General features: G+C 50.3%; 1 protein-coding gene across 1 annotated transcript in view; it reads left to right on the top strand.

The window, feature by feature from the left end:
* Positions 1-19,679, top strand: part of PAPPA2 (pappalysin 2) — a gene marked incomplete at its 5' end in the record, with an annotated part of 86,396 nt that overhangs the window by 309 nt on the left and 66,408 nt on the right. The window contains one exon of the mRNA XM_010193889.1: positions 3-343. Within this exon, the coding sequence (XP_010192191.1) occupies positions 3-343 (341 nt within the window). The remainder of the gene's footprint in view (positions 1-2; positions 344-19,679) is intronic.

The raw sequence follows: 19,679 nt of genomic DNA, 5'->3' as shown, positions 1-19,679 counted from the left end.
AGCACCGGGCGCTGAGCGAAGCTTTCCGCCCCTACAACATCACCTGGCAGCTCAGTTTGCTGGAGGTACGCAACTCCTCCCTGCGCCGCCGCGCCATCCTCCTGGGCTGTGAGCCCAGCAAGGTAGGCAACGAGCGCTGCGACCCTGAGTGCGAGCACCCCCTGACTGGCTATGACGGCGGGGACTGCCGCCGGCCTGGCCGCTGCTTCTCCTGGAAGCGTCGCGATGGTGTCTGTCACATGGAGTGCAACAACATGTTGGATGACTTCGATGACGGCGACTGCTGTGACCCGCGGGCCACCGACGTGGCCAGGACCTGCTTCGACCCCGACTCGCCCCAGCGGTAGGTGCAGGGCTCATGGGGGGTGGCGCGTTGAGGGATACACCTGCTCTGTGCCTGGAGGTTGTTTCTGACTGGCCATTTTCCAGCATGGGGAGGCAGAGAGATGTTTTACTGTGGGGACATGTATGCTGTGCCATCAAGTGCAAATAAATCCCGTGGCGTGGGATGGTACCCTGCTACTAAGTGGTTTTCTACCCCAAAAATGTGCAGGGGGTGATGGGGAACTCCTCCTTGGGGGATTCCTGGTGCAGAGCCATCGGTCTGCTGTGACTCACTGGCAGGACCATGGGCACCCCAGGGTGGACAGACCTGGGTGCAATGTCCCCTGACCCCCCAGCAGGAGATGCAGTGAGGGGGTTGCCACCCCTTCCCCATCTTCCCTGGAGATGTCTAATAGTCTGATTTCTTAATTCATAGTCAAAATGCTTCTGCCTGAGTTCTGGGATGGGGAGAAGGAGGTGTCACTGCTAGGTGTGAATGGCAGGATTTGGAAAGGTGTGGGGTGGCACATGTGAGCCTCACTGAATCTCACCCTGGGGAGTCATGCCCTTGGCTGGGTGCAGGCAGGGGCTGATCAAACCCAGCACCTCAAAGCCAAATGGTCTTTGGGGAGCAAATCCTCCCTTTTCAGGCAGAGGCACATAGAGACGACTTGGTGTTGGAGGACACTTCCCTTTAGCAAGTGCCCCATGTGCAAAATGGCCTGCAAAGCACATGTGGCTCTGTGGAGCACCAACATGCAGTGTTAAGGGACCCTTTGGAGGCAGCAGCTGGGATGGGATGGAGAGAAGCAGCCCCCTCCATGTGATGGGGGACCCTGCAGCGGCAGGGACAGTGTCCTTGGTGCGCTTGGTGGCTTACAGATGCCTGCCCTCCTCCTCAGAGCCTCTGAAGCGCCGGCAGCCCCGCTGATGGCTTCCAGTGACCAGGGCTCTGCCAAATGTGCTTTCTGGCCAGAGACAGGAAGGAAAAAAATGTCATGGCTTTTCCTTTTTTTTATTTTATTTTTTTTTTAATTTTCAAGCCATTTCTGTCTTGGTGTCAGAAAAAATTGCTTATTCCCTGCTGCCGTCTCCCAGCATTGGGCAGAGGTGCCCACTGGAGCAGTGCAGCACAGATGGCAGCAGCTGGGCAGAAAAACCGAGAGAGCAAGTTGTAGGGACACGTTGCTCCTTAGATCTTCTTTCTCCTCCCATTTTTTCCTCTGAGGCTGTGGCCATAAATCCTTTTTTTCCCAAGCCGGCTTCTTCTCTCTGCCGCTTCCTAGATGGGACGCGGAGTGAGGAGGGAAGCAGGCAGGTGGTGGCGATGGGAGAGGAGCAGCGTTTCCCTTCTTCAGCCTTTCTCACACGTCCTTCAGTCATCTGAGAAAACTCAGGAGTAGGATGGGGAGCCTTTCTTCCAACGCAGCCCTCCGGCCATGGAGCCACACACCCTGCCTCTACCCAAGCATCCCCCTAGAAGATGTTTCCCAACCCCTGAAAGTGTCTTTGGTGATCACCACCACCGCTTCCCTCTGCCTGCCTGTCCCCTTGTCGCCCATCCCTGTGAGCGAGCACAGACAACATTTTCCTGAGCGTGGGGGAGATGAGCGGCTCTCCTGCCTGTACCACAGCTCTTCTGCCTGCACAAGGACTCTCCGCTCATGGTGGGCATGAGCATCCCACGCCACTCAGCCTTTGCCTCGGCAGGGCAAGGGCTTGGTCCTTGTCCTCTGTGTGCAGTTGGAGAAATGTTTTCATCCTCAGACAAGAAGGGCTCCACCTTAAATTAAGAAAGGCCAGATTTTTGCTGGTATGAATCAGGGCTTCCATTTGTCAGGATTTTCCTCTGAAAGTTGGGAAAGAAAACACAAAACAAAACAAAAACCTTGCTTCTGTGGGAAAGAAATGGGAAAATGGGAACACTAGGGAAAAAACAAATCTTTTGCAATTTTGTTTCTGCAGACCTCATTGGCCTGCGCAGGGGACAAGATTGACTGTAGGCTAAGCTTTGAAAAATGGAATCCAGTGTGCCTGGCATTCGGGAAATGTGGGGGCATGAGTTGAATCCTGCTGCTGCTGAGGTCCTCCGAGCTGCCCTTCACTGGCTTCTTCAGAGATGCTGGTAGACGTCCAACCTCCCAGGGCTCATCCCTGCTAAGGGTACCCTGGATCCTGGGGAAGAATATATATATTTGTGGGGAAACCACTGGGAAATTGGTAGTGCAGGTTTAGGGGAAAACCAAGGCGAGTTTGGGATGGCTGAAGGGCAAGGCCAGATGGGTGGTGTTCTCCCAAAGTTGGTGGATGAATCCCAAGACAGAGGAGCAGGTTACCTGAGCCCAAGTGGTTTTATTCAGGCTTAGTGAGTGCCTCTGAGTTTGCTCGTAAGGTATTATACTTAGACGAATATTCAAGTTAAGCAGGGCAGTGGGGGAACTTACAGAAGGATTTTTAGGGTGGAAGCCAAAACGGGAGAAATAACTCGAAATAAAATTTAACAAACTGTGGAAAGGCCGCACAATAGGAGCCAGGTGCTTCAATGTGAACAGCAGCTCTCGGTCTGTAACTGGAGGAGAGCTGGCTGCGGCTGCACCGAGGCGCCTCTGCTTTTTCATACCTGCTGGAGAACCACATGCCAGAGCCCAGGAGGGAGCTGCGGCTCTGGGAGAGCTGGGGGAGAGGGGAAACCCCACTCCAGGTGGTGCTCTCTACATCCCCTTTCAGATCAAGGCGGCAAGACAAAAATCTGAGGATTTTTCTTTTGTGGAGTGAATTGGCTTTGCTGTATTTCATTTCCAGGCTCTCACAAAGAGTGGTTTGGATGTGAATGTTTCTTAGTACAGCCAAAAATAACCCAAATGAGAAAGTCAGAGTGAGACACTGGACTGTTTCCTACTAGCATTGTAGACAGAGCCAGTCCATTACGGTGAAGGGTCTCGATACCTTGTCTTGACTTGCATGACCTTAAGTACTCATGCAAAAGTACACAGAAGGTTCAGCTTAAACATAAGGAAAAACTTCCTTACTGTGACGGTAACAGAGCATGGCCCAGGCTGCCCAGAGAGGTTGTGGAGTCTCCTTCTCCGGGGGCATTTAAACCCCACCTGGAGTTGTTCCTGTGTGATCTTCTCTGGGTGACCCTGCTCTAGCAGAGGGTTGGACCGGATGATCTTCAGAGGTTTCTTCCAACCCCGACCATTCCGTGATTCTGTGAAAAGCTTTTACCGTCCTAGCACATCCCTCATGTAAAACCTTCTTCCCTTGGGCTGCAGCTCCGAGAAAGGCAAACCACACTTCCAGAGGCAGAAGCCTTAGGAGCAGTGGCGGCTTTAGTGCTTCTTAGCTGGTGGGCATCTCAGTGTAGTTCCAGGGCCACACTTGGTGCTAGCGTATACCCTTGCACACACAGAGGAGAGAGATAAGGCTTGGAAAGAAGGGTCTTAAAGCTCTACTGGGGGCAGATCCTGCTGTAGCTGAGGTGGGAACTGCCCCCTGCTGTGGGGAAGGGATGACACTGAAATGATGGCAGTGCTGCTGTACACAACGCCAGGCCACCCAGCCGTCTTGCCAAGTCCTTCCTGCACCCTCTCTAGTAGTGTGTGGGACACGACAAGTCCCACTGTGCTCTGAGCCCCCTGGGCCACCACCCATGTGCAGACCCCACCGGTGGGATGCAGTGCTTGTGGCTGGAGGGAAACGGCTGAGTGGAAACACCCCTGCAAGACAACACAACAAGAGCCTTTAGGAGCAAAGCAGGGACTTCTTCACCTTGACCCACCTTATGAAGAACAAGGGGACAGGCAATTGTAGGAGAGCTGCCTGCTGTCATCCTTTACCCAGTCTTGTCCTGATTTAAAGTGTTTTCCAGGAGCTGCTAGAAGTGCAGTGCCTCAGTCTGGAAAAAAATCTGCCTTGGTTTGCTGCAGACAGCAGTGCCTGAGTGCTGCTGTAATTGGTGCTCTTGGAAGGAAAGCAGCAACGGCGCATTAACAGCAATTAACACTCAGCGAGGGTCCCCCTCGGGCAGTTAGTCAATGAGAGTCTGGGGTGACACAGTTAATGTGAAAAGAAAAACTGGAAGGGAGTCTGGAGAGCAAAGTGGATAAGGGTGGAGCTGCTGGGCCTTTCATGTCACTACCCAAAGTAGCAGCAGAAACAAGAAGTGACAAAGGAGTTGAAAAGTGACCAGACCTTCACTGGGATGACCACAGCTGTGATATTCAAGTGTACCTGATTAACAGGACACTTGAGGGGCTTTAATGCAAGCTGAGCTGGCCTCCCATCCTAAAGGAAGGATCCTGAACTGGGTTAAGGCTGCTTGGGAGCCTCCCACTGTTTCAGCAGTGTCTTCAAAAACTGATTCAGATTAACCTCACTGAATGTCTCTCATGGACAAGGCCCCAAGGATGAATGAATCACTCCAAGCCATTCTCCAGCCCATTGCAAGATGCTCAGCTCAGTGTGGTTGGACTGAGAGCATAAAAAGTGTCAAATTGAGAGCAGGTGAGGCAAGTTTGGCATCTTGGGGCAACGGCCTGGACCTTAACCCTATCTCCATGGTAAGACAACATTCAAATTAGCTGTTCAGTTTTCCTTCCCCTTCCCTTACTACAGGAAACCTTTAGCAGATCTTTTTCACGGTGAAAGGGGGCAGGTATATGCAATGTTATCTGAAAATTTTAACTTTTGGGAACAACCTGAAGCTGCAGAGCATCGATTCAACTGGAGATGTCAGGTATCTGCAGACACCTTCACTTGCTGCTTGTGGTCAGTCACTTGAGAGACAGATGGAGAGGTGTGTTATCTGCATGCTGTTGAATTCACTGTTTGTGAGGTGTGGAGTGGAAGAGGCTATCTGCTTCCCTGATGCTCCCATGAGGAAACCATGGTTAGGAGGTACCCCTGCTCAGGGCCTGAGCCCTGGCTGCTTTTTAGTTCCCTCTGGCACCTCTTGCAGTCCTACTGGCCAATACCCAGATATTGGCCTGGTGGTTCCCAAAGGACCAAGTCTCAGGTGATAGACTCAGCTCTCAGGGTTTGTTGGTGTGGTGATGAGGAGATTTGTACTTTAGGGACCTCAAATGTGGCAGTGATGGGTTCACTGGCTGCTGACATTGTTGCTTCTCCTCTAGTAGAGCTGCTGAGGTTGGGAAGGTGCAGTAATTAACAGGGCTTTTTGATGGAGCTTGATGACTTCTTGGTCGATGCTTTAAAGTTTTATGAGAGTGGCTGGATTATTATTTCCTTGTAGGAAAGCCTGCTCTCTTTGGTCTGTCCCATCGATTACTGATTTCAAAACTTGGCAAAGATGGAAGGGATTGTCCTTGGTAGAGCCCATTATATCAGGCGGGCAGGATGTCTACCAGGCTGCTCACTTGTGATGGAACTCAGAGGCTGCATCTGTGTGAACACATCTCTGAGTGTCTCAGCTGTCCCAGAGCCCCAGCTTAGGGCTGAACATCCAAAATTTGCTTTTACCTTCTCAAAGTACATTGCCCCCTTAGTAAGTGTCTGGTGTGTTGTGCCAAAGGTGAGCAATTCTAAGTACTTCCAAGAGGAAGGACTCAGGGTGGTGAGAAGACGTGAGCTGTGTGCCTGGTCAGTGTGACTTCACAGGCTCTGCAATGTGTTCACATTTATGCAGCTTCTGGGTAGTGCTGGGGAGCTACACGCCTTGGCCTCCACCTGCTACCTTCGCTTTCCCTGCAAAAGATATGTTGCTGCTTAGTCTTTCTGCTTCTTTCTGGTTTCTTGCTGGCTATGAGGGCTGCTCCTTTCCTTACATGTGATGTCACTTGTCTGTCCTTGAGTCTTTCTCATAAGAAGTTGTGTGTGCTGGTCTCTTCGTTTTTACCTGCAGCTCTTTCAGGCTGTTGGCAGAGACCTGTGTTGTACCTCCCAAACTTTATCACAAATGAGGCTATGAGTTGGGCATTCTAAATGTCTTTGGGGCTTCTGTTCTCACAAAGATGTCAGAGAAAGAGATTATAACTTCTGCAGCATGGGATGGTAAAGGGAAGGAAAGGGTAGCTGCAGGCTGTAACGTCAGATGATGAGAAGTCCATGAGGAGAAGGTGGTGATGAGTGCTTCAGCATGGAGCCACGCTCTCCAAGGAGCCAGGACACATGTGGCAAGACCAGGGTCTGACTCAGCCCCTCTGCATGGCATCAGGCCAGTGGGGCTGCAGGAGTGACTTCTTTCCATTGGGAGGTGGCACCCAGGCGCAGCCATGCAAAGGGATTGTGCAAGGTCTTGGTCACTGCATACTGCAGTGGCTCCTGGTGAGACCAGAGCTCTGCTGTGTTTCCCCAAGGAGCAGGGGTGTGTGAGGGTCCAGGTCTAAGGGCTGGTCCCAGCCCCTGGTTTCAGCACTGGCTAAAACATCTTGCTCTGCATGTCAGAGTACTGCTGATATGCCCAAATCTTCCTCCACACCTTTCAAAGTGTTAAAAGCAGGAAATAAAATCTACAGTAATGCACTCCTTTCCTTCCCAAGGTAGAAGGCCTGAGGGTTAATTTCCAATAAGCTGCTGCTGAGGGATGAATCTTCTCACTCCCACAAGCCTTCTTGCCAGTGTGAAGCTGCCAGGTGGTGTGTGCCGTGAGGTACCTGCTGTGTGCCCCCGGTGGCGGCCGCATCTGGGGATGCATCTGTAGGGAGAACACGATCCGCGTGTGAGCGAGGAGAGGATCCCTGCCCAGCCGCTGTAGGCAGCCTGGGTGCTTTCGGGGAAAACAGCTGTCCCAGATGTGAGCTATTGTTCTAGTGAACACCACTGTCCCGAGGGCTCACTTACGGGGTGGGGGGGGCTGATTGTATCGGGATGGCAATTGTGAAGGAGCAGCGTGTGTCTGAGGACTGGGGGGTCGCTCTTTGTCCTCATGTTCAGCTCTCCCCAGGGGTCCTCCTTGTCCGAGCGTACCCTTGCCCACGGGTGGAGGACCCCAGCCGAGACCCTGGCCAGACTGGCAAGACCTCAGGAACTGGAGCAGCAGGGTGGCAAGGAGCTTGGCAGCCATGTGGTAGGACTCCATCAGCTCTGTGTTGACAGCGTCTCTGGGATGATTCATACCGCGTTTGGGTTGGCAGTCTGAGCCGCGGCCATAGGAGTCGTTAAGTGAACATATTGCTGCTCGTTTTCCTTGGCCCGGTCGCCACCATTATTTAGGAAATCAAATTGCCCCTTTGCGGAGGGTGAATGGGGCAAGAGGGAACAAGTCCAACGGAGCCCAAGCCCACTGAGATGGCGTGAGGCAGAGGACTTTGCTGGGAGGCTTTTGGGGGAAGGGGGAGCAGTGAAGATGCTGAGACTTTGCTACTGCCGCCTGCCAAGGGCTGTGTTGGGGACCAGAGGCAGCCTGAGATTTTATATTTTTTATTTTTTTTGTTTGTGGTTAACGTACAATCATTACATTGCAAAACTTCCCCAACAAATTATCTCGTGTCCTTTTTATATCCACGAGGAAGGCATTTTTAGAATGCTGGCTTGCACACACCATGCTCTGGCTGGGACACCCAATTGCCTGGACCTAAAAATAAGTTGGAGGCTTGGGACTTGATTTTCCCCTTTTTAAAAAAAAAAAATACAAAAATCAGAAAGGAGATGTTTGGCTTGAACAGATTAATTTTCTTCTTTCTTTCCTTTGTCTTGATCCCTTTCCTGGCCAGTATCAAGACTGCAAGTTTTTGGCTTTTAGTGGGAAATTTAGGGTGAATGTAGCAAAGTTTTGGATCTTTTAGTGAGACTGGACACTACCATCGTGGTGAAGAATGCCTGAGGTGGGGTTTACTGACCACAGGGCTGTGTGGTTCCGCTTGCAGAGGAACTGGGACCTGTTACCTTAACACCCCTGAGAGCATCATTCCAGCTCAGCAAATTCATCCAATGTTGCCAGCCCTGTTAAAAGGTCCTTCTCTTGTCCATGCCTAGGAGCTTTCAATCTGAACAGATGAGGCAGGCCAGAGGCTGGGAAGACCCTGCTTTTCCGCCACCCTTTCATCACCCTGCCTTGCTGATGGGTGTGGGCTTATCTAAGCATCATCAGATGGTGCTGATGATGATGTGCACCAGGCCCAGCTCTTTGGCTGGAGACAGGCTTTAGGCAGTATGGTCTGTCCATTCTGGCACATGTGCTGTAGGGTCATCTTCACCGTGCTCATACAGTCCACAGCTTGCCCTTTTCTCCACCAGCTCTGAGATTTGCCCTGCAGGGGAGGATGCTGTGGGAGATGGGTGGAAAAGGAGGAGGCACCTGGTGAAAAGCTGGACATTCGCTTTCTGTTGAACAGAAGTGGGATGTGGGTGCCTAACTTCTCTATGTTCTTTGAAAACCCCACACAGCAAAGATCATGTCTTCTACGGTGTTTGCAAACACATGCCTGTGCTGTGGGCAAGGGGAATCTCAGCTGCTCACAGAATCATTAAGATTGGAGGAGGCCTCTAAGATCATGAAGTCCAACCGTCAACCTAACACCACCATACCCACTAAACCATGTCCTGAAGTGCCACATCTTCTCACGTCTTGACCTCCTCCAGGGTTGGTGACTCCCTGGCCAGCCTGTTCCAATGCTTGATCACTCTTTCAGTAAAGAAACCTTTCCTAGTATCCAATCTAAGCCTCCCCTGGTGCAACTTGAGGCCATTTCCTCTTGTCCCATCACTAGTTACATGGAAGAGACCAATACCCACCTCACTACAACCTCCTTCCAGGTAGTTGTAGAGAATTATAAGGTCTCCCCTCAGTCTCCTCTTCCCCAAACTAAACAATCCCAGCTCCCTCAGCTGCTCCTCATAATTCTTGTTCTCCAGACCCTTCACCAGCTTTGTTGCTCTTTTGTGTACACGCTTCAGCACCTCAATGTCCTTCATGTGGGGAAACTGAGGCACAGAAGTCTTAGACACCTTACCCCCTAGTCATGTAGCAAGAACATGCTGCTGTTGGCACTGGGGCTCTGGCCTCCTGCCTTCTAGACCTTGGATGGGAAAAAAAGGCATTTAATGAAAGGAGATGAAGCTGCTCAGTCCAGCTAAACGCAAGACAGAAAATGATGCTTTAATGTGCACAATTCTCCTCTGCTGAGAGGGCCTTGCTGAGCTTCCTGGCCCTGAGGCTCAGCTTAGACACGTGAAGCCCACATGGTGCTGGGGGAGACCAGGAGCATTGCATGCACCTGTGTTGTCCTTTCTGCCTTCCCTCAGCAGATTGTGAGATGTGCTATAGAAACTGGCGTTGAAATTCAGGCTCCTGGGGACACTGAATTGTCTGCAGAGACATTGAGACCCTGAGACCTCCCTAAACCTGGAAGTTGCTTCGTATTTTTGCTGCAGGCAAAAAGTAAGAGAAAGCTGATTTACACCAGCTCTGCTCTTGTGGGTTAGATAGGACAGGGCTTATCTGTGCAACCTTGGACAGACAAGAAGTGCTTGGTCCTGGCCTGGTAGGAGTATTTTTTTAAATTTTTCTTTGCAACAAACAATCCAGGCAGGAAGTAAACCATACCGGGCTTTGTTTAGCTTGGAGCCTGCTCTAGAATAACTCGCCACTGTTGAGTTCTGCCTTGCAAAACCGCATGGAGCTGTAGACGTATTTCTCGGTTCCCCCCGGCGCTTCTCGCTCACCCTCGCTCCCACACGTTCCGTGCAGCGCCAGCGTCGTGCCGGCCAGCAACAAAACCGTGAATGGCCGGCGAGCGCTTACCCCGTGGCAGATAGCCAGCCTCTCCAACGTGTGTCGGAGCCAGGATGCTGCCTGCGCTGGGCTTTGGAGCCTGGCCACCCAGGGTTGGGCTGGGCTGGGCTCCTCTCCTTCCCCAAGCTGCTGCTTCACTGCCTTTCTCCCTGGCAGGGCTCCTTTCCTTCCCATAAATGGTTCAGAATTGGATCTTTAACTCTGTTTCTTTTGAGTTCTTCTGATTAACTCCCCCAGCCACTGCTGTCTCTCTGTTTTCAGGGATGATGTCTTGTGATGACAGCTCCCCTCTCCTTACAGCCCCCCCCAGAAGTGCAGTAGCTCCCTGACTTGCCAGGTATGCTATTAGGTCTGTGCTCTTGCAGATGGCCAGGCATGTGCTCTGTGGGAATGACGATGGGTTTTCGGAGGCTGCTGTGATGGTCTGAGACTCCTTCCTGCCTGCCAAGAGTGAGGGGTCAGTGCTGAGTGCAGGTGGAAAGCCCAAGCCAGCAGGATCTTACCACCCAGGCACACACAAGCCTTGGGATTAGCACCCAGAGCCTGCGCTTGGCCAGCAGCATTGCTCCTTCCTTGCAAGCTCTTGGGGTTCAGGGGGTGGGGGTGTCACTGCAAGCAAGTGGGACACTGTGTTATGGATCTGCTTGGAGATAGCCCCATTGCCTCTGGGAGATACGTTCCTGGGGTGGAAGCAGGCAGTGACCTACAACATTTGTCTCCTTCGCTCCTTCCACTGATGAGAAAGAAAAGCAACGGGCTGTGGCTCTGAGCTCTCCAATTCCTGCTTCATTGTGTTTTTGAAGGGGAAGGTAAGAGGAAACAGGAAGACAGATGTCTCTTTGAAATTTAGGAGTTTTCAGGTCTGTGGGGTTTTGCCTGGTTTATTCTACAGAGGTGACAGACACCCAGCCCTGCTGCCCTGCACATGGGTGGCTTGGGTGCTCCTCTTTGCAGTGGCTTAACCCACAGCCTGGTTTCAGCCATAAAAAACTTGGGCATCTGTGTTCCTGCAAGCTCATGGAGACAGGCAGCCAGGAGAGGGGAGCTGCCTCTGTGGTGGGCTCAAGGTGGGGAGTACCTGCAGCCTGTGCTGAGCCTTTGTAGATATTGGAGAGCTGGTAGGGGTGAAAACCCTAAATACTTGCCTTAGCCTGGGGGAGAGGGTTTCAGTCAGTGCTCACAGATACCATGAAATAAATATGGGGGTTTGGTCTCTTCATTTCTCCCAGGACTACTTCTCAGTAATTAGTAGATTCTTTTGGTGTTTACTCCTGTCAATGTTTTTGGTACATGTTAACCCTGCAAAACCCAACATTTCTGCCTGGGAATTTCACTGTAGAATCATCAGCTTGAGTTTAAACCCGGGAGTCTGAGGCACATGTGGCTTTTCAGCTCCCGGGGAGATCTCACTGGGCGCAATGGGGAGTGCATGGTCCACAGAGGATGACGGATGGTCCATGTGTCCCCTGCTCTCACCATGAGAGCAGCTGGAGGCTGAGCTGCTCTGAAAGCCTGGCTCTGTATCACTGCCTGGTCTAATGAGAGACATCCCCATACCTTGATGGGTCGCTTGTTTTCAGATGATCTCACCCATGAGGAAAGGGTAAGCCTCTCTGAGGAGGAGGTGGCCATGATTCACTCTGATAGAAATAGAAAGGCCAAACAAGCAAATGGAAACTACCTATTGACCAGGTCCCTGCAATTTAGAAAGGTTTTTACTACCTATTCCAGTATGTGTTTGAAAATCATATGCATTTACTCTTGCATACTATGATCAGATGGTTTTTAAGCCATTAAGACCCATTGGGTCAATAGCCACCATTTTCAAAAATCTATTAAATACCCATTTCCGTGGAAATAGAGCTTCTACAATTGATCATGGCTACTGACTCCCATTAAAATAAACCCCAAATGCTATCAACTCCCCCAAGATGTAGAGCACTAAAACACAGATTGCCAACACAAATTTATCCCAGGGGAAAGTTGATGGCCCATTATGCTTAAGCAACACAAGAATTGTCACATAAACCAGGAAGTTTATGGGACTTGCATGGATTTGTCCTCCCTGAGGGGGTGAAAACAGAGGTTCATGGAGTAAGCCGGTAACACTAACACGAGCTCAAAGCCAGCCTCCTGTGGGAGCTTTCTGGGAAGCATTTGACATATTCTGTATTAACTTTCAAGGGGGTACAGACTTTGGTTGTTTGGCAGAACCAAATGATGCTTTAGGGCTGAAGCAGTGCAAGAAATGCTGGATTTGTGTATCTGTTCTTGGTGGCACTGGGTTTTCCATGTTGAATTTTACAGTGATGTTACACCTCTGAGGTTGTGTGAGGAAAGCTGTCGGGAAGACGACCTTGCAAAGACAAGGTCTTTGTGTCTCTGTCCTGGGAAGAAAGCCCTTTGGGGCTGCTGGTGTTGTGGTGGACCCTAAAGCAGGCTGAGGGTTGTGAATGTGGTGGGACTGCAGGTGATGCCTGCCCATTGCCTCTGGGTGATAAGTAGCTCAAGAGAGGGAAGGCTGGTGAGCAGGGGCTTGACAATGTTGGGGAGAAGGGGTGGGAAGAGTGTGTCTTCCCAACGCAGCATCGTTGGTGGCTCTTTCCATGTGTGGAAGGTGAGAGCTGTGTCACTTTTAAAACATACTGTGGAGCAAAGAGACCCTGCATGTCCTTGCTGAGCGTGGTGATAGAGGGTTGCAGCTCTGAAAGGCCCATCTCAGGAGGTGGTCCAAAGAGTTGGGGCCCATTGGTATGGCTGTTGTCTCCTCCGAGGACAGACTCCAGTTCTCAGGGGAGACACCAAGGATGGGGCAAGAGCAGCATGGGAAAAGGGGGTCCCAGCCCTAACTCCCCTGTCTTGGGTGGGCAGAGAAGCAGAAGAGGGAGTTTTGTGATCCAGCTGTCCTTTCCGATTAAGGCTTTGCTGCTTACTGTCTCTGCCAGACAGCAACAACTCTCAGGGTGCGGGCTGACTGTCAGTGTCAGCCGAAAGCTGCCGTGCCCCCTTGGAGGAGAGGTCAGGTAGCACCCACCGAGCCAGAGGCCACACTTTCCTTTGTCTCCCTTTATGCCTCCTTCAATCAGCTTCACCACAGCCCTGGGTTTCTCCACTGTGCGCGCCTGATCCTGACCTAGCACTTCTCTTCCCATTGCCCTGTCACCTCTTCAAGCCCTTTCTTGCTGAGGGGTGATGTCTGTGCTATGGAGACATGTCCAGATGCCTCCTCCATCAGACCACTGTGAAAAGATGCCCCTTCTCATCCAGCAAAGCGATGATGTTGGATGATGTTTGGGCTGAGAATGGAGGAGGTGATGTGGTAAATTGGTCTTCTCCATCTTAATTTGAGGCAGGCAAAGGGGTACATGTGGGTTCCTGTCCTTGGGGGGAGAGTATAGACGTCTATCCCTAAGCAAACATGGGACTTTCTCCTGGGTTCATAATGTAGTGGCTTTTGTGTCAGGCACCGAGACCCTTTGGAATTGCTGATGGTTGTTCCTGGTGCTTTCTGCAGTGCAGAATTGACTCCTTTGGGAGCTCAGGAGAGATTATACATCTGTCAAGTAGCCATAAGAACTGGATGTTTTAGGAAATTGAAATGCAAATAGGACAAAATGCTGGTGCCTGGTCCAAGGGAGTGGTTCTCAAAAACCTCACCTCCTCCTAAGGTGTCCTAGAGCTAGTGGTCACTTAATCATTTAGGTTGGAGAAGGCTTTTGAGATCATCGAGTCCAACCATAAACGTGGCACTGCCATGTCCACCACTAAACCATGTCCCTGAGTACTTTTGAATACCTCAGGGATGGTGACTCCACTACTTCCCTGGGCAACCTTTTCCAGTGCTTGACAAGCCTTGTCATGAAGAAATTGTTCCTCATATCCAATACAAACCTCTGCTGGTGCAGCTTGAGGCAGTTTCCTCTCATCCTATTGCTTGTTATTTGGCAGAAGAGACTGACCCCCACCTTTCTACAACCTCCTCAGAGCAAAAAGGTCTCCCCTGAGTCTCCTTTCCTCCAGGCTGAACAATCCCAGTTTCCTTAGCTGCTCCTTATATGGCTTGTGCTCCAGACCCCTCACCAGCTTCGCTGCCCTTCTCTGGACACACTCCAGTGCCTCAAATGTCCTTCTTGTAATGAGGGGCCCAAAACTGAACACAGTATTCAAGGTGCAGCCTAACCAGTGCTGAATCCGGAAGGATGATCACTGCCTTGGTCCTGCTGGCCACAGAAGTTCTGATACAAGCCAGGGTGCTGCTGGCCTTGGCCACCTTTGCACACTGCTGGCTTACATTCAGCTGGCTGTTGACCACCACCCCCAGGTCCTTTTCTGCCAGGCAGCTTTCCAGCCACTCTTCCACAGGCCTGTAGCATTGCACGGGGTTGTTGTGGCCCAAGTGTAGGACTCTGCAATTAGCCTTGTTAAATCTCGTAAAATTGGCCAGGGCCCTAGAGTCCAGGTCTGTAGCCCTTGAAACACAGCCTCTGGAACAGAGGTCTGTAGAGGAGAGTGGTGGGGGTGCAGTTGTTTCCAGAGCAGGTATGAATTTTGGAGTTGGCGGTTTGGTAGGGAGGTGGGCTAGGGGGTCTCTGATCAGGCTGGTGGGGAGGAATTGATGTGGGTTTCCTAAAGTCAGGTGCCCTGGTGTGGTGCCAGAGGCAAAGACAAGTCCTTAACGCCCAACTGTTGCTTCCCAAGAGGAAGGACAGCACATGCAGCATGCCCTTGCCGGTGTTCACACTGGCAGGGTCTGGGATCTGTTCATGAAGGCAGCTGGTTAAAAATTTGGCATCGCTGGAAGCGTATTCAGAGTTTGCCCAGAGGGCATGGCATGTCCCTCACTGACCTGCAGGTGATCACATCTACAGCAGTCCCTGTGTTTAAGCATTTCCATTATTTTTTTTCAAAGACGGGGTAGGAGGGTGAAAGTAATAACACGGAGACCTTCATACCCGAAAGTCTGCTAAAATTTGCAGGTGGATTTAAGGTCTGTCAGAGAGAGGACAACCAGATCAGCCTGTCTCGTTATGATCTTTGTTCACCCCTGTAGATGTCACTGCACGTATCGTATTAGTTGTTCACCAGTCACGCACCCTGTGGTCAGTTCTGGATTTGTAGTGGTGTTTCCCTGGGCTCCTGCTGCAAATCTACTATACCCAACGAGTTTTGTTTTTCTATGAACATTTCTATTCCGGCACTCTTCTCTGCTGCTTCTTTGCCCCTTGTTCTCTATCCCTACATCCTGCCCTTTTGAGAGCTGGGACTCTTTACCACCTCCCCAGCATTTCATCTTCCCTCCCACCCTGCCCAAATTGCATTTCATCCAACTGCCGCCACCTTTTTTTCCCTTTCTCTTGAGCTCTGCTCCAGTACCACACCTTTAATCTTGTTGTACCCCACTGGAAGGGAACTTGAATTCTACCTCACAGTCCTGAAGAAGGGTGAAGACTATACAGTCATTTTGTCCAGGGATGCATTTCAATTGTGCTGAGCTTAAGATCCACCTTCTCTGCTCAGCAGATCAGCTCCTTCCTTCTGTTGCTCCGCTTATTCCTAAAAAGGCCTTTTTTTTAAATTTTCCGTTGGAGTCACCTTGATTTCAAGGAATTCCCATTTTGCCCCATTCTCTCCAGCATCTCAGATGCAGCAGTGTCTGCTGGGCAGTCCTGGTTTTCCGTTCTTAGTTCAAGACCTGCATTCATCCCTTCATTTAAGTTAATCTGAATCAGCTCATTAGTTCAGGCCAAGTTTTCTTTCTCTCATCAGCCCTTCCATAATTTCTACACTGCTTACCAAAACCAGGTCTAAAATTGCCTTTGGCTGGTGCAGTGATGATTTAGTGAATAGCTTTTTAGCAAACACTTCCAGGAATAGCTAAGGCTATGCCATTGTTAGCAGCACTCATTCTTCAGCCTATGTCAGAAAAATGCCCTGCAGGGCTTTCTGGTCTAACACTAATGGTACTGTCCTTCTTGCCCAAATCTGACCTCAAGAAGTTGCGTACTACCATCTGATGGAGCTAGGAGCTTGCCCACTGTGTGCTAGTGAACTGCAGCCTTCTTGGTCGCTTTCCTCAGTAAATCTACATGGAAGGGTCACAGTCTTGAACCACAACTTGTCTTTTTGATGCCGTCTGCAGCTTTGCCAGTGCATCTCTCCGACCATGTAGCAGCTACTGCTGCTTCACTCCCAAAGCCAAACCAGCTTCCCGCATGGAGACTGAGGGTTACCCCTGACTCCAACAAGGATTGCTCATGCGTAAGGGAAACCCCTGATCCTGAAGGCCCTCATGTAGGAGTGCTTTGCCCTGTTACTCTCTTTGACATCTTGATACTCAGTCACTCATGCAAGTTTAAAACTGTCCCTTAAATGGTGCTGCCAGTGATGGCTGCTTCCTAGGCTGTTCTGTTCTCGCTGTCAGTGCTTCAGAGGTGGGTTTTCAGGCATGCCCAAGAGATGTGCGATGCCCTCATCCCTTGTGTACCCAAATTCACTTTGGCTGGAGTCCAGCACACAGTGAAGATCGTGAAAGACTCCTGAGGACAACAGAGGGTATTATTCCAGCAGTGTTGTGCCTCCTGTGATCCCAGGGCAACATCTGGCTGTTCCTCAGCCTTCCCTTCACCTCTTGTATGTGCTTTGTATCTGTCTGTGTTGCCACAGCCTGTCCCAATGAGAGTCATTTGGATGCTGCTGCCTTGTCAAGTTGCCATGATTCTAGCAATGTCTGTGGTATATCAGCATAGTGCTGGACTGAAATCAGAGCTCCTAGACCATGGTCACAGGATGCAAGTTGTCTTAAGTACAGGAGTGCTTAAGCTTTTGCCCCAAAATACAGTATTCTCCAGCTGCATTAACACCAGAAATTTCAGGACAGGTAAACTCAGAGTGTGAGACAGCTTCAGTCACAAGAACCACCATCAGTCTAGTCTGGAGGCAGACCAGGTAACCCACAGCTTGTGTGCTGTGCCAAGATGGTAACCTGTCCTGATTATGTCGTAGTGGGCTTTGTCTGCCTGCAGCAGGGCAGAAGGGAGGCAAGGCTGAGCATCACTTGGGAATTCATGTGCTGGGAATGGGGATTCACAAATTCTAGCAAGGAGGATTCATGTATACAAGCAGAGACCTTCCAAAGAGTCACCATGGACAGGAGTCCTTTGGCAGGGGTGAATCAGATGATGTTCACTTTGGAACATCTCTTCACTGATGATATGGAGAGTTTAGAGAGTCTGCTTTCTGAAAATATTCGTTCACTTCATTCAGCACCTATCTTCAGGGGTTGAGTTGTGGATCTCAGGCTTGTGGCTGTTGTCTCAGAAGCAAGGTGGTTGTGTGTTGAGTTAACCCTTTGCAGCCTTGAGGGACTGTGTAGTCAGCACACCAGAAATGTTAGGGGCAGGCTGCTGCTCATTCCTGGGAAGCCTGAGGGATTCCTTGCTTGTCAAGCAGAGGTTTGGGGAAAAAGGCAGCCTCCCTGCTTGGGGGGAGTAGGAAGAGGAATTTCCTTGCGGTGGGTGAAGGACATGAAAGCAGAGCCAGGAATCCCCGGTGACTTCATTAGGCTCTATGGTTAGCTGGAGTTGGCTGGCTCTCAAGTATTTTCCTGCTGTCTACAGAGGGCACTTGGACAACTTCCACCCAACCCCACTCCCACATCCCCTCTGAAATGTCTACAGGGAAAAGACTCCTATTTTTGAATTGCAGTGGAATTCCTGTGGCATTACACATCACATCCTTTGCAGTGCCCAGAGAATTCAGTCTGATTTATGGTACTGCATGGGGTACATGCTGGCCTTGCTTTGCATTAGGAAGTGCCATCTTTTGCCTTTCAGTGGTAATGGCCACTTTCGTGGCCCCTAAACTTCCTGTTATGATACGGCTGCCACTAGAAAGTGCTACTCTTGCTCCTCTTCTCCTACCTTAAACCACATCAGCCTTGTGTTACAGCTTGATTATCCATTCTACTGCCCCATAGATAAGCAAATCCTCTCCTCTCTCCCACCTGTGCACCAGCAGTGGTCCTGTTTTTGATGCTAGAAATTGCTTCCTGGAAAAGTAGCAGCAGTTGTGTTTCATCAGGGTATGTCAAGTCTTCTCCTTTGACCAAGCCAGCCCAGAGCTTGACTTACAACCATGAGTACAAAGATGCTGTCTGCCCCACAGACTAAGACAAAATTGTCCACGGAAAGGTATGAGAAAGGGAAGTGAGGGTTCTCCAAGGAAGTCTGAGATCATGGGTGGAGTGGGATTTTTATTTTTTTATTTTTTCCAGCTGATCAGAAAGGAAGTTTTGGGTGTGTAAACCTCAGTGGGGTAAGGCCTAGTACAGTAATAGTTCTCCATGCAAAACTGTAGTGATTTGTTGGCTTTCCCAATTGATGTGATGGGGTGACACAGAGAAGATGGAGTAGGACTCTGAAAAAAGATGCATGATGATAGATCAGGAAGCAGTGGACACAAGTTGGAACATGAGAAATTTGGGTCAGATATTAGGAATTTTATTCTTACTGTGGGGGTGGTAAAATACTGGAATAGGTTGCAAAGAGAAATTGTGAAATCTTTGTCTTTAGAGTTGTTCAGGTCTCAGCTGGGCATGGCCTTAAGCAACCTGTTAAGAACAAGAGAGTCAGACTAGATGACCAGTGGAGTTACGAGTCTCTGATTCCACTAGTCTACGGTGACACAGTCACTGAGGCACTTCATCTTCCTTTTTAGATACCAAGAAATGTAACACAATGACAGCACATTATGTCCTGTACAGAGCTATGTGCTCCTGACTCAGCACCAGGACCACACAGGCATCAGTGGGGCTCCACTGTGCTTCCTCTTCCTCATCTTGCTTTCTGCCAACCGTGAGTCCCACAAGCAGGACGGTGTGAAGAGTGATACCTCAGCCTGCCTTAGGGTTAGATCCTCAGCCAGTGTCGGTCAGCAGTATCACAGGTCAGCACCATCATGAGAGAGGCCCTCACATCTCAAATACTGTGTTCAGTTTTAATAGTGGGCCCCTCACTATAAAAAGGACATTGAGGCGCTGAAGTGTGTACACAAAAGAGCAACAAAGCTGGTGAAGGGTCTGGAGAACAAGAATTATGAGGAGCAGCTGAGGGAGCTGGGATTGTTTAGTTTGGAGAAGAGGAGACTAAGTGGAGACCTTATAATTCTCTACAGCTCCCTGGAAGGAGGTTGTAGAGAGGTGGGTGTTGGTCTCTTCCATGTAACTAGTGATGGGACAAGAGGAAATGGCCTCAGGTTGCACCAGGGGAGGCTTAGATTGGATACTAGGAAAAGTTTCTTTACTGAAAGAGCGATCAAACACTGGAACAGGCTGCCCAGGGAGTCACCATCCCTGGAGGTGTTCAAAAAATGTGTAGATGTAGCACTTCAGGACATGGTGGTGTTGGGTTGACGGTTGGACTTAATGATCTTAAAGGTCTTTTCCAACCTTAATGACTCTGTGATTCTACGATCTGAACTCGTTGCCTCAAATACCATGATTTCAGATGGTGTTCATGCCCATGCTCATTTCTAATAATAGTCCATAGCCCTCCCATCCCTGATCTTTTTCTACTGTTTTCTGTACTCTTCTTGCAAACTCCGCTCTCCCAGGGCTGCAAATACTTCCCAGGCCAAGGGCTTTTTTTGGAGTTGGGTTTCTTTT

The sequence above is a fragment of the Mesitornis unicolor genome, unplaced genomic scaffold, assembly GCF_000695765.1.
Source record: "Mesitornis unicolor isolate BGI_N332 unplaced genomic scaffold, ASM69576v1 scaffold15301, whole genome shotgun sequence".
Taxonomy (NCBI): Eukaryota; Metazoa; Chordata; class Aves; order Mesitornithiformes; family Mesitornithidae; genus Mesitornis; species Mesitornis unicolor.
The sequence above is the reverse complement of the archived record's forward strand: the minus strand, read 5'-3'. Positions and strand labels throughout refer to the sequence as shown.